Source organism: Mugil cephalus, chromosome 9 (genome assembly GCF_022458985.1).
Source record: "Mugil cephalus isolate CIBA_MC_2020 chromosome 9, CIBA_Mcephalus_1.1, whole genome shotgun sequence".
NCBI classification, from domain to species: domain Eukaryota; kingdom Metazoa; phylum Chordata; class Actinopteri; order Mugiliformes; family Mugilidae; genus Mugil; species Mugil cephalus.
The window spans coordinates 4240925-4255849 of NC_061778.1; the positions used below are offsets into that span (position 1 = coordinate 4240925).

At 42.1% G+C, this 14925-nt stretch overlaps 1 protein-coding gene across 4 annotated transcripts; it reads left to right on the forward strand.

Annotated features, from left to right (window-relative positions):
* The first annotated feature begins 213 nt into the window (after nt 1-213).
* prdm10 (PR domain containing 10) lies at nt 214-11770 on the forward strand. Of its 4 annotated transcripts, none has more exons than XM_047595079.1 (24): nt 214-275; nt 1447-1601; nt 1745-1906; nt 2441-2500; nt 2594-2698; nt 2831-3005; nt 3104-3345; nt 3539-3739; nt 3952-4024; nt 4376-4493; nt 4582-4702; nt 5452-5721; nt 5840-5851; nt 6064-6408; nt 6494-6649; nt 7323-7502; nt 7605-7715; nt 8086-8286; nt 8378-8512; nt 8729-8896; nt 9029-9112; nt 9832-10006; nt 10096-10193; nt 11280-11770. In XM_047595079.1, the coding sequence occupies exons 2-24, from the start codon at nt 1530-1532 to the stop codon at nt 11466-11468; spliced, it is 3453 nt and encodes a 1150-aa protein (XP_047451035.1). In that variant the 5' UTR covers nt 214-275; nt 1447-1529; the 3' UTR covers nt 11469-11770. The 4 variants fall into 4 exon arrangements, with proteins under 4 accessions (XP_047451035.1, XP_047451032.1, XP_047451034.1 ...); XM_047595076.1 differs by having other exon boundaries at nt 215-275; nt 9029-9166; XM_047595077.1 differs by lacking the exon at nt 214-275 and adding an exon at nt 505-551 and having other exon boundaries at nt 9029-9166.
* Nucleotides 11771-14925: the final 3155 nt, after the last annotated feature.

Genomic DNA, 14925 nt, shown 5'->3' on the forward strand with positions numbered 1-14925 from the left:
CTAAAATCGAAGTTATGGGAAGTTATGAAAAAGTGGCGTTGACATAACATCATATATGTTTATTGTAGGACAACACGACTAACTGTTTAAATGTTGAAGCCCTCCGACAAACAGCTAAAGCGAAACTTTTGAAAACAATGTTGTAAAATAGCCAGAGTTGACTTTTCAGCAACAAAAGTAAACATCCACCAATCACAAGCCACGCTCCCGCGTGTTGCTAGGTAGATTATGTTAATATATGCAATGCGGCCATCTCTGCAGCTACCATTCTGAAGGTAAGAACAACTTGTACGTTTTCCACAAAATGTAAGAAAACCAGGGATTAGTTAACGACCAGATCTGAAGCTCGGCTGCTCCATAGTCTCCCTGTAAACGCTGATTGAATGTGCGGGTTGTTTTAGCGCATTAGCGAGCGACGGAAAATGTATTTTTTTCCTGTGGGTCTCTTTGGACGTCGCCGTTGTTGTTAGTCCCACCCAAAATGGAGCCCGTTCTTCCTTGTTCACACTGTACGACTCGAAGGGCTGGGCTCAACTAGGCATGGGGGACGGGTGGGTGTACTCAAAAATAAATCGGACCTCTGGCGCTTCAAAAGCACCGCTGTTGGGAAAATTAAAATGCGGCCAGTGTGGTGCGGCCCGACAAGTTATGTTTGTCCCGATGTGCGGCCTCACAACGGGACTATACGGCTGTAATGCTAATGTCGCGGTGCAGTAAATGCCCGGGTTTCTACGGCGCTAGTTTTTGTGGTATGGTCCGGTTGGGACCGAGAACCTGCGGGGTTAAAATAGGGGGGGGAATCGAATTTATTATTGATAATACCAACTGGATTTCTGAATGAGTTTGGAGAGCGGCGATTTTTTTCCGCCGCGGTTTTTTGTGCCGACACACGGTTGTATTTAGACGCCGTTTCTCCGGCGGCCTTGTGTGCAAACCGCCTTTTCCCCCCTCGTACCCCCGCTGAGAGTCTTGTGTGGCCGCTCTTGTGCACGAACAGACACGCTGGTTTATTTTGGCGTGCATGCATGTCCTGACAGCTGAACGAAACTGTGCCCGGAGACTCAACATTTCTGTTTCAGATGGCATATGGGTTGGGTTAGGGTTGAATTCAGCGCCACTGGCTGCTGCACTCCCTACAGTGCTGCAGCTACACAACCTCCACTACACAAGACAAGTCCAGTGTATATACAAATATATATAACATGAAGGTGTGGAAGTACATGCACACGTTTTATGCATTCATAAATTTCCTCATGCATGTCAGCATTTGTGCAAAAAGAAACATATTTTCTCAAAATAAAAGTTATCCCGTGCATTCATGATTCTAGCCATATATGACCTGGAAGTTTCATATTCACCCTAAAACCTGTTTAAATCTTTGTTTTTACTGGTCATCATAATGCCATTAAAACCCACATAAAAACCTCTTATCTGTGTCCATTGCAGGCGTCCCTGGTTGTCTCAAGAGAGGGAATCAGAATTGAACTGATCGGTGACGCTGCCGGCTGCAGGCTTGGCACCGTGCTGCCATGGAGACCAAGCAGGAACCGTCCGCTGTGTGGAGTCAGACTGTTAACAGTGATTCAGGCAACCCCACACAGGTACTACTACCTTGTCTGAACTGTTTCTGAGTTGCTGGTTTAGAGAAAGGTGCAACACGTCCCCATATCAATGACTAAATCATCCGACTTTACAAGCAGTGGCCACAAATGAATGGGCGTAATAATCCTTATCATGTTTACAGGTGCATTTTGAAGGCGGCACCGTGGCCCAGATCGTGTACAGTGGAGATCAGACGGACAGAGGACAGCAGCAGGTGGTTTATACGGCAGACGGGAACTCCTATACCTCAGTAGAGTCTGCAGAGCACACACTGGTCTACATACACCCTGCAGATGGCACTCAGGTAAGAAAAGGGCTGCTTTCAGGACACATGAACACTTTGGGACAGCAAACACAGCCACAAACAATAACAATGCCATGTAGGGTGATTCTGAATTTTGAGATTGAAACTTCAGAGTCTTGGCTTTCAGAAGAGATCAAGACCATGCATGAGCTCCAAAATGTTCATGAACAGCGTCCTATTAACTTTGGGTAGGTCCCAAATAGACGTTTTTTTGTTTTTGTTTTTTTGTTTCTTTGCAAAAAGGCTGGAATGACAGGTTTATGTGAAGTCTAACATTTGATAATTCCAATTTAAGGCCTTAAAAAGTCTTAAATACGAGCATATTTTGCATCGTAATTCTTAAATTACATTTAGTCAAGTGCAGTATGACCCCCTCTGGCCTTAAAAAGTCTTAAATTTCACTTGTTCACAACTGCAGAAACCCTCAGGTGTTTACATCCCTGCTTTTATTCTTGGCCACCTATGTGTTCTCAAAAATAAGGTTTAAGTGTTTCATACAGTCTAAAATGTACACCATTTTACTTTTCCTTCCAGACCGTGTTTGCTGATCAGCCGCAGGTGGCTTATATTCAGCAGGATGGCACGACTCAGCAGGTGAGTTCACCCCGGATCGTCACAGCGCCACCTCATCGTGTGCCAGGTCGTTTCTGCTGAACGATGAAGCATCTGAATCTATCTCTTTCACAGGTGACAGTTCTGCTGCCGAGTGGGCAGAACATGAACGCTGCCAATCTGCATGTTCTCAGTAATGTAGCAGAAGCTCCACAAGCGATCCTGGAGCCAGTTTCCCAGGTGAGGACGCAGTGGTTCAAGCAAAAATAAAAAGTAAAAAAAAGAAAGAATATGCAAAGATGAGTTTGGAAAGACATGTGTAAATAGCATTTGTCTTTTTTCGTCTGTGTTTTTTTTAATCGTCACAAACAGGAGCAGCTGTCTGTGTCCACCTCGCTCACATCCATGGCCGACATCGGGGACACTCCCACCAGTCCCCTCGGAGCCACAGACTCCACAGATGACTTCGATGAAGACGAGGACGAAGACTCTGAGATGGACGACTGGGAGCCGAGTCAGCCTCAGTCATTCAACCCTCACAGCCTCTGTGAGTGACGTAAAAAAAGCAAAAACACTTAAATTTAACCGTTCCTCAACAAATATTTGAAATCTGGAGTTCACTTTGTGCTTCCCGTGGTTTCCCAGGGTGCGAGGAGTGTAACAGCGCCAACCCCACGGACTGTGCGAAGCACGGCCCTCTGCACCCCATCCCCAACCGGCCGGTGATGTCCAAGGCCAGGGCCAGTCTGCCTCTGGTCCTCTACATCGACCGGTTCCTGGGCGGAGTGTTCTCCAAGAGACGCATCCCGAAGCGCACACAGTTTGGCCCAGTGGAGGGGCCCCTGGTCCCACAGAGCGAACTCCAGGACCACTACATTCACTTAAAAGTGAGTCAGGCTTAATTTGGCACTTGTTCCTATTGGATTGTTGCTGCACTGATTTTTCAGTGTATCAACAATCCAAAGTCTATAGACTTGAGCATTAAAAAAAAGATGCAGCATGCTTTTAAACAATAATTACATCTTTTTTCCATTGGATTTTTAACTCTGAATATTGATCTGTGTCTATCGCCTCTCCTAGTTGTGCATGTTGGATGGGGAGAAGGATGCGGAGAAGTCTGATGACATGTGGTTGGACCTTTCCGATGAGGACAGCTGTAACTGGATGATGTTTGTGAGACCGGCTCAGAATCACCTGGAGCAGAACTTGGTGGCTTATCAGTACGGCTCTGAAATATTTTACACAACTATCAAGAACATCCAACCCAAGCAAGAGCTTAAGGTCAGCGTTACATATTCTCCTACACATGCCATTACTGCATCCATTATCACTGCCAACACTAGGAGGCAGCTGCTTTCACTGGAAAAGATCTTTGTACGGCATCAATCAGCAAAATTAGAATTATTTGGCAAACCAGAGCCAAAAACGAAAGGGACTCGGTCTAAAAATGCGAGTTTTTTGGAATTTGTTTTAATGAGGTTTTGCTTTTCCAGGTGTGGTATGCAGCATCGTATGCAGAGTTTGTAAATCAAAAGATCCACGATGTTACAGAAGAAGAGAGAAAGGGTGAGTCGCGGCCCACAATACTTACATGGATTCAGCATTGGGACACACATACCATATCCGGACAAAGGCTACCCTGCAAAACACAAACAACCATAGCACATGCTCACATACCAGAGACTTTTTTACACTACAGTCAACTGTACTCATACCCTCATCATCCATGGACTGTTTGGAAAGTTGAAACATTTATTCAGTCCTTTGTATATGCTTTATATTGTTCTACTTTGCATTGTTTGTAACTTAAAAATGTTTTGTTCTTGCACATAATGCTGCTCAACTGTGCCTTAAGTTGCCGCACAGGGGGACAAATAAAAGTTTGTTCTGAATCTGAACTTGCTCTTGTTTCCTCAGTGCTCCGGGAGCAGGAGAAGAACTGGCCTTGTTACGAGTGCAACCGGCGTTTTGTGAGCTCTGAACAACTGCAGCAACATCTAAACATGCACGACGACAAGTTAAATTCTGTTAGCAGGTTAAAAAAAAACCAGTTCATATTTCAACTTTCATTTCTGTAATATTAGAGTCTATACGACCCCTTTACTGTGACTCCCCTCTCTTAGATCCAGAGGCCGGGGCCGAGGACGAGGCAGAAAGCGATTTGGAACAGGAAGACGGCCTGGACGGCCACCTAAATTTATACGTTTGGATCCACAGGTGGACACCAGTGCGGACAAGACGACAGTAAGGATTCATGTGTGCTGTGTTTATTAATCAAATTGTTGATTTGATTAAAGCGTGGCTTAGCTGGAGGCAAAATATCTCAAACATTATACCTTGTAAACGGAGGTTAGCATATTTTAACGGACTGTTTCGGCAAGAACAGACGAGGAAAACGTATATTTTAGAGAATATACAAACACACTCGCTCTCTGAGACTGTGAGTGTTACTTTAAAAAGTTGATTCCCCTACACTCTCACTCACTGGATGATGGACGATTTGACCAAAGGAGGACACAGAGGGGACGAAGTCTGGTCTGTCTTTATCAAGTGATGAAGCCTCTCCAACAAAGATGTTACAAGACGTAAGAGGAACCACTGTGGAGGGTAACGTAGTAAATACAACTTCTGCTTGGACACCCCTGAAACACACAACTAACATTGTGTTAGCTCGCAGTTAGCGTTAGCATCAACCTGTATCAAGAATCACGTTTAGTCAAAGTCGTCTACAACTGGCAGTGGCTGGTGCGATGAAACTAGTTAAGTTTAGTTTTTGCTTTTTCGGTTTTGGCCCCCAGAAATAATTTTTTCCGGTGTTGGCCTCAAGCTTCCCTCTGTTTTGCCTCCAGCTAACGTTGTGACATCACAGTGATGTAGGCCAAGAGGACCAAATGGTTAACGAAAAAAAATAATTTATTTATAATCAAACAATATATTATTTAAGTACCAGTGACTTAATAAGAAATGCAATTATTAATCTTTTTTTTTTTCAGGAAATGCTGGAACTGACAGAGAAGCCTCTGGAGGAGCGGGTAGAGGGAGCTCAGAATGGGCTGAAGGTGGTGGAGATGGAGCCGGAGGTGGAGGCTGGGACCGAGACACAGGGTCAGCTCATACCTTCTGACGGGGGTCCGGTCCCAGAGTCCGTAACGGCGCCGTCCAACGAAGACCTGCAAGTTCCTCTGAAGGACGACCCGACACAGAGCAGCCAGTCAGACGCTCATCTCACCACGCAGGACATGCGTCGTGCCAAGAGAATCAGGGTAAAACTGGAAACTCTTTGTTTTCTGAGTTTTTGATCTAGATTAATTTGTGTCATAGTGGCCGTGCATTGCTTTACAACAGTGTGTCTCTTTCCCTCAATGCGTGCTTCCCTCCCAGATGGATGTGCAGGTAGGTGTGACCTGAAGGGTTGACAGAAAGATTCCTTTTTGTCATTTTTCATGGTGCCAATGTTCACATGACATTTGAGGATACGGCCCCTTCCTGCACACTCCATTGCATCCGTCAGCCGCTTCCTGACCCCGTCTCAGCTCATTCATGCTTGAAAGCATCGTTTAGGTTTTCTATAAGACGTGTTTTTCTTTCCTTCTCGTCTGTCGCAGAACGCAGCCCTGCAGCATCTCTTCATCAGGAAGAGTTTTCGTCCTTTTAAATGCACCCACTGTGGCAAGGCCTTCAGGGACAAAGACAAGCTGGATCAACACCTGCGCGTCCACGGCCGGGACGCCTACGCCTTCTCCTGCCACATCTGCAGCAAGAGCTTCACGAGCGACTCGTCCCTGGAGGATCATCTGCTGGTGCACACAGAGAACCGCTCCTACTCTTGCCTCTTATGCCCAGAAACCTTTGAAAGGCTGGACCTGCTCAAAGACCACGTGGGGGTGCACGCCGTGAACGGCTGCTTCACGTGTCCGTCCTGCAAGAAGACATTTACTGACTTCATCCAGGTTAGTGACGACTCGGCAATAACTCGGGAAGTTTAAGGCGGATATATATTCTTAGTTCCTGACTGCAACGTGTTCTCTTCCTCAGGTAAAGAAGCACATCCGCTGCTTCCACTCAGAGAAAATCTTCCAGTGCCCAGACTGTGAAAAGGCCTTCTGCCGCCCAGACAAGCTGCGTTTGCACATGTTGCGCCACTCTGACCGCAAGGATTTCCTCTGCTCGACATGTGGCAAACAATTCAAGGTGAGATAAGCCTGAGCAGTATTGAGGGATAACAGGTGCAGTGTTACTTTATTTAAACAATGAATGAAGGACATGAGAAGCAGGAAGAAGACATCTTCTCCTTTATCAGTGCATTTACATGCACAGCTTAATCGAGCTGTGCTCAAAATTCGACTTTCTGAATGTGGTCTTTGTCCCAGTTTACGTGCAACAGGTAGCTGATGTCCTCCTCCTCCTCCACACTAGGTGGCGATATATGTCTTCTCAGCAGGTTAATAAGGCCGCCTTTCTGGTTGACCTGTTACCTCAAATAATAAACAACAGGAGTCATTCATGCTGCAGACCGGCTCTGTTTACCTTCTTGTTCTGCGACCAGCTTTCTTAAATGTTTTTGTTCTGGGGTGATACACCTGCGCAGAGGTTGTGGAGAATGTGAACATGCACAACAACACGGGTTGTTTAATGCTTTGTACATAATATGTGCTGAAAGTAGTTTTTTAATGTTTTTGATTTTAAGAATAGTGAATTTATGTGATTCATTTACTCTTTCAATATCAACTCCTTTAACTTTCAACCTGTTAAACTTTCCAAATAATATGAATTTTGGTTTTACTTAAATTTATTTTAATTTGCACATTTCCGTGACGATTATCTCCATCATCATCATCCGTGTTTATTTTCCTGCGACATGAAGAGGAAAGATAAGCTGCGGGAGCACATGCAGCGCATGCACAATCCAGACAGAGAGGCCAAGAAGGCCGACCGCATCCACCGCTCCAAGACCCTCAAGCTGAAGGTTCCCACCACCGACTTCGAGAGCTTCGCGTTCAAATGCAGAGTGTGCATGATGGGATTCAGACGCAGGGGGATGCTGGTGAGATGCGACTCACAGACTCGATTCTGTTTTTTCTGTTTTTATTTTGAAAGTCAGTGCACTTAGATTTATTATTATTATTATTATTTTTTCGGGTTCCAGGTTAATCATTTGTCCAAGCGTCATCCGGACATGCGCATTGATGAGGTGCCTGAACTAACGCTGCCAATTATCAAGCCCAACAGGGATTACTTCTGCCAGTATTGTGAAAAGGTTTGTCTTTTTTTTCCAATTCTGTCATTTTCAGACGAGGTAGTTTATGTCCCAGACTTTATTTGGGAAAGAAAGGAACAATGCAAATGAATGAACAGTACCGTGTACATGTAAATGGGCCAGATTATAGTCGGAAGGCTAAAAAAGAACGACATATCACATGTGTGTAAAGCTTTTTATCCATAATTTTCAATGCTTTTTTGTAGAGTTGCTCAACTGCTTTTACTACTGACTAGACCAGCTAGTAAACCAGTGGCTCAAATGTGTAAAAACATCAGAGTGGTGCTCTCAGATAAGGACCACCGTATTTATTTAAAGTTGTAAAGATGGAATTTTAATGAGTGCGTCTAATGAACTGGTCTCTCTGCAGGTGTATAAGAGTGCCAGTAAGAGGAAAGCTCACATACTGAAGAACCATCCTGGGGAAGAATTGCCTCCCAGCATTCGTAAGTTGCGTCCAGCCGCCCCCGGCGAGCCCGACCCGATGCTGAGCACACACACCCAGCTGACTGGCACCATCGCCACTGCGCCGGTCTGCTGCCCTCACTGCGCCAAACAATATAGCAGCAAGGTTGGTGTGAAGCTTCGTTAAATACATTTTTTATTTATTTTTTTTTGCAGTAATTTGCAATAAATTCAACATCTGTGTTTTTGCTTCTCAGACTAAGATGGTGCAGCACATCAGAAAGAAGCATCCAGAGTACGCCCAGACCATCCAGGCTCCTCTGACCACAGCTGTCATCAGTAGCGCTCCTGCCGTCATCAGTGCAGACGGCACCACGGCTGAAGCTGTAGTTGTAAGAAAAAATAATTAATTAACGTCTAAAAAAAAAAAAAAACGCACTTAATAATTATCTGTATTGTGAATATTACTGAACACAAACAAGAATCACTAAAGTGGCATCAGTATGTTACAGAAAAGCTGGAAACAAACATGTGCCGCATTTAAAGTTAAGTTCAACTAACATCCACCAAATATGAATTAATTGGATATTCTTTTATTTTCTCTGCAGACCACAGATCTGCTGACCCAGGCCATGACGGAGCTTTCCCAAACAATGACCACAGACTACAGAACGCAGGGAGACTACCAGAGGATCCAGTACATCCCCGTCACTCAGGCAGGAGGCAGCCTGTCCCAGCCACAACACATCCAACTCCAGGTGGTCCAAGTAGCTCCGGTAAGATGGAATAAAATGATGTATATTTTTCCAATTTTATACATTGTATGTAAGCAGATTGAGTTTTTCACAGAGTGTATAGGGTAAAAAAGACCAACTACGTTTCCTTGTTATGTTCTCTCTGTTTCACAGGCCTCATCCCCTCATTCCCAGCACCCGACAGTAGACGTGAGCCAGCTGCATGACCCTCATGGATACAGTCAGCACTCCATCCAGGTACAACACATTCAGGTCACTGAGCCCTCGGGCACCGGACAAGGTGCCATCCAGGTAAACCCACATTACATAGACGAGTAGTTTATGACACATAACAGGTCATTTTGAAAGGAAGGTCAGTGAGTTTACATGCACAGCTTAATTGAGCTATGCTCGAAATTAGACTTTCTGAATGTGGTCAGTAACTGACATGTCCTCCTCCTCCACACTAGGTGGCGATATGTGTCTTGTCAGTGGGTTAATACGGCCCCCTTTCCGGTTGACCCAATACCTCATATAATAAACAACTGGCATTTCAAACAACAACTAGATGGATAATAGTTCAGCTTTTTAAGTGCACGCTACTTATGGTGCAGATAAGATGGAATTTTAAAGCTTTGTTTACCTTCTTCTTCTTCTTTCTTGGATGTTTTTGTTCCGGGGTCATACGGCAGCACAGCGGTTGTGGAGCATGTACACGCTCGTTGTCCGGTTAAAGTCCAATTAAGGCGTATACATGCCAGAGAAAATCTATTTCCAATCTCATTATCTAGGGGTGTTAAACGGATGAAGTCGGAGTAACGTGTTCATACGCACTTACGATGTCCAGTTAAAGTCAGATTAAGGCAACAATTTGTTTTTTTTTCACGTGCATGTAAATGTACTGAGTGTGATGTTTCTGCTTGTTCATGAGACCATTCATTCGCCAAACGATCACCATCTCCTCTCCCCTCTTTCAGGTTTCTGGTCAGCCTCTAAGCCCCACCTCCCAGCAGACCAGTCAGGAGCTGAGTCCTGCCCAGCTCACCCCGGTCACTTTAGCTCAGAGCCACACTCTCCAGACTAGCAGCAGCCAGCAGCAGGGGACTGTGCAGCACGCGTACATACCTGGAAACTGGAACTACCGAGGCTACTGTGAGTCCTGCACCACTCCCATGTCCAGCACAATGTCAACACTGTACGACCGTCAGTCGTGTTGATCTGTGAACCTCTGACTGTTGCAGCATCTGAGATCCAGATGATGGCTCTACCTCATGCACAGTATGTGATAGCTGAGGCTAGCACCCCTGTATCTGGAGTCAATAGCAACCAGGTGAAAGCGGTGAGTGTTCATACAGTTAATCCATCAATATTTGAAGGCATCCTCTGAAAAACATTCTGAAACATACTGTATTTTATGAATGAATTGTTTAATGCTAATTCTGTAGAATTTATTTTACTAGATAATGTTTAATTTACTTTAATCAAATCTTTTTTTATGAACTGTTTAAGTAATTTGAATACAGAACGCAAACAACCATGCAAAGTAAAATAGCAACAAAACTGAACACATTTTTACGTTGAAAAGGAGTGGGAAGAAGCCAAAGCTTATTAAATCCAACCCCTTCTCCCTATGTTAATTCAATATATACTATAATAAATATGACATATAATAATGTATAATATATACATTTAACACACACAGGTATGTGTAATATATACATTATATTACATAACAATTTAGAATGGAATGCCCTTTATGGTGAAAGATTGTAGAGCTTCACCTTTCGATGCAAAAAACACAACTATATACAAAATAGTGCAAAGGAATTATTATTTACAAAGATTTACGAACTAAAGTTAAAATACTAATACTAAAAAAATATTAAAAATATATATTGTTTTTTGTAGCAGCAGTGATAAATGTGTTGCACAAGATTTGTCGAATAGACAGGATGGACATAACAGCAGAAAAAATAAATAATAAAATAAATAATAATTATAATGAAACATAAAGAGAGAATTATATGAACATGCATGTGATTAACTGGATTAAATTCTACCCTGCAATCTCTGAAGGTTTTTAACAGGATCACATGGATATGCTGCAAAAACTAAAATGATGATATTGTCATGCTGCAGTAAATACACTGAAAATCCCTAAACAAACATTTTATGTCATTTAATCACCTGATGCTGAGTGTAGTTCAGTTTCTCTGCCTTGTTATTTTAGTCATTTGTGTCCCAGGAAGTTCTTAGTGAAAGCCAGTGTGATGCTGTTTATGTCATTTAATTGCTTATGCACATGCATTTGCTGGTTGTCGCTTTTTAACGTTAAGCAAAACTTTTATAAAACTGTCAGTATTGGTGCCAGATGGGAGTTCTAATTCATTGTGGAACTAAAACAAAAATGTTTCGTCTCCCGTAGACACACTACGTTATCTCCGAGGGTCAGGGTGAGCTGGAGTCGAAACAGGCCGCTCCTCAGAGTACGACCCAACCCCACACTGAACACCTGGAGCAGCAGCCGACCAATCAGCAAGCCACCACGCAGTACATCATCACCACGACCACCAACGGGAGCGGCAACAGCGAAGTTCACATCACGAAGCCGTGAACTCGACGGTGGCGATGAAGACGTTTCAGATCCGGTGCAGACCCACAGACTGATCCCGCATGTCGTCCTCAGCAGCTTTTCGTGCACACGAGTGAAAACATACGCATCTGGATGTAGATTTGTGTACATACAGAGATAAAAAAAAAAAAATGGACCAGCACAGTTTTATGTGTTTGTTAAGTGTTACTATGTTGGGAAAGCAGTTGTGCTGCAAGCTGCATAGAACTCTGTGACAAAAATAAAATTAGCTGACAGAGAAAATGTGACACCTGGTTTTGAAGAGAATAAAATAAATACCCGGAGGAGTTGTTTTAAAAACATGCGTATATATACATATACATATATATATAATGACAGTTTTATGTATTTCTATTGTTCCAGACATTCCTTACATTATATAAAATGTCAGAAACAGGTTTTGTTCCCACACGACTTCTCCTGCACCATCTGTTTTATGTGAGAACACTGCTGCTTATATCTGATGAGGTTTTTTTTTTCCCTCAACTTACTATGACGGTGTTAAGCTTGGTGTGTAGAGCGCCCGCCCCATGTGTTGAGGGTGTAGTCCTTGCTGCAGGCGCCCCCCGGTTCAAATCCCGCACCAGGTGGCCTTTCCTGCATGTCCTTCCCACCCTGTCTCCTTTCATTTCTACACTTTGCTGTCCATTAAAGGCTTAAAAAGCCCCAAAAATATATTTAAAAGTAATAATAGATAATAATCCAAAGCACTCAGTATCACCTTACAAGAAATGGCAATACATAAAATCTCATACAGCTAAAGCAATGTTATTATAAAATACACATGGGTTAGATGGAAGAACCACTTCAGTGGGTTTGATTGTTATCATTTGGTGAGAAGTTTATATTGAAACAAAATCTGCAAAAAAAAAAAAAAGAAAAAGTATCTTAATCCTAAACAGTCTAGCAGAGCACAGTCTGAGTTACTGTACTAAAACACAAAGTGACATCCTGTTATGCTAAATCAGGTTATACTACAGTGAGGACCAGACATATCACTCCAACTAACTTGGAAATTGCTTCCAGGAAGTGTTTACCTTATAACTGCCACACAACTCACAATCACGTGAATGAACACTTACCTTAATATGGGTTCTGGTAGTGAAAGAGATAGCTTGTTTTTCCCTGGTGGTGGTGTAGCTGGCCCCGAATATCCGTCGCTTCAAGATGACGTCACTGCACGTTCGGCCTGTTTGTCTGGCTCCATTCAGCTCATACTGCGAGATCGGTTCGTGGTTCGACAACACGAGTTTAATTTATTTTTTCACAATATGTTTGAAAGAGATCGCTCGATAAAGTTTTTATTTATAATTTTTTAATGTTGCACAAAACATAAAAGATACGATGACCGCACATTATTCATAAAAACAAAGTAATAAAATGTCAAAGATTGAAGAAGTTTTACCCTTAAAAAGATTATAGACAAATACAGCTTTTATCAATGTATCCAAAGAATAAAAGGACAAAACTAAACAGATAAGTTGCTCCGTCTCGATAACATCCGCTAACTGCTAACGTCCCTTACGCTTCTTGTCGAACCAGTAATAAGATGCGTCGTCAACGTCCCTACGCCGTGACGTCATGCAGAAGCGCCGGACACTTGGGGCGGGCACATCTGGTACCGACAGTGGCACGCAGCTAATTGTTTAAAAAATGATTTGCATACAGCAGAACATAATATGCAAATTTTACACTGACTAGTCTAAACCGCACATAGTGAGCCACTGAGGGTTGTCATGTTTCAAAGTATTGCTGTGCGTGTGTGTACATGTATGTACCGTATACATGTACCGTATACATTTCTCAGCACAGATTTCAACATGACTCTAAGAAAAGGATTACACTGAGTTATTTATTACTTAAATAAGTACGTAGCAAAATAACAGTGCAAAAAGGTCAATAAAAATACCCCAGCAGGGGCCAGAAGGCACAAGCTCAGATGTGTTTTGTAAAAAACAACAACAACAAAAAAAAACAATCTATGCTTTGACATCACTGTATCAGTAAATACAGCGAAACTGGGGAAAATTATCAGATATCAGATCAAATTAAGGACAATATAGATAGATAGATACTGATTATATAATAAAACTATTTAACAGTATAAAATTTAAATAATTTCCTTTTTACCACAAAAAAAAATAAAATCAGTGACACAAAGCAGTTGTATCACAGTTATTGACCTAAAGAATGGTGAAAATGATGTGTTTACGAAACGGTTTGGTTAAACTGGGCAGTAATCAGGCCTGGTTGTGTTAGTTATCACTGCAGTTTGGTAGTTTGGATGAAGTAATTTCGAAGACAAACGCCTTTGCTTTGTCAGGACGGGACGTACAGTGATGAACAATTACACATTAAAGTTAAAAATTTACTTTTCATCAAAATAAAAAGAACGGTACCCACCCTGAACTCATGATGTTGTGGTATTAAAAATTAAATTTCAATTTCATGTCTAAAATGTGCATATTATATCTGTCTGTTTTCTTCCGTTCTACTGTTATTTTAAAGGTAATTCATCTCCCAAAACAGAGAAAACAATATAAATAAAGTTAAAGATTTCCTAGACTTTTCCGTTATTATTTACATTTTCGTTGATATCGTGATATCCTTATTGTGAGGATCTGATATTGTAACAGCCCAACTTCACACCATAGTTCTGCTGGTTTGGCATTGGCAGATGGACTAATACACAGGACATGATTTCTTTCTCTCATGCTCTCCACTTGTGCACTCTTTGATAAGAAGATAAAGTAAATAAGGTTAGAAACTAGTTTGGACAAACTGAAAAAAACTTTTAATTGTTGTAATAGTTTTAACTGTCAAACATCAACTACACCGTCAATTTGAGAGCCGATAAAAAAGCATCGTAATGAATGTCGTATGCACATTTACAGTAAAGACGCTACTATTTTGTAATGTATATTTAGTTTGCTGTTTGTTCCTTCTTCTTACTTCCTGATCAAAGACAGACTGCATCCATTAAAAAAATAAGAAGGAAGACATTTTTTATCATGCTGTGTTCAGGAAGGTGGCCCCACGACATTTAAAACGAGTCTGTCTGAATGCCAAAGTGTTTTATGAGTCTGTAACCGCAGGCTGCGCTGGAGTGTTTCTACACAGCACAAGGTGACAATTAACTAACCGAGGGCACTTTACCTCCAACACATAAAGAATCAGAATAAGTAACCAACGTGCACATTCTTGAAGCTTAAACATGTACTTACTTGCTATTCGGGGTTTTAAATGTTATCACAGATCACATAATATGGAATTACAAATCTCACCCGTTTGCAAGTTCAAATATATAAAAAGTCAATTTTTTTTATTAGGATTTTAACATAGTAAAAGAAATAATTTTAGTAAATTCTGAAAGTCTCTGAAAAAAGAAAGTGACATCTGTGACGGGTGAAATATAATCCACAAACAATATTGGCAGTTA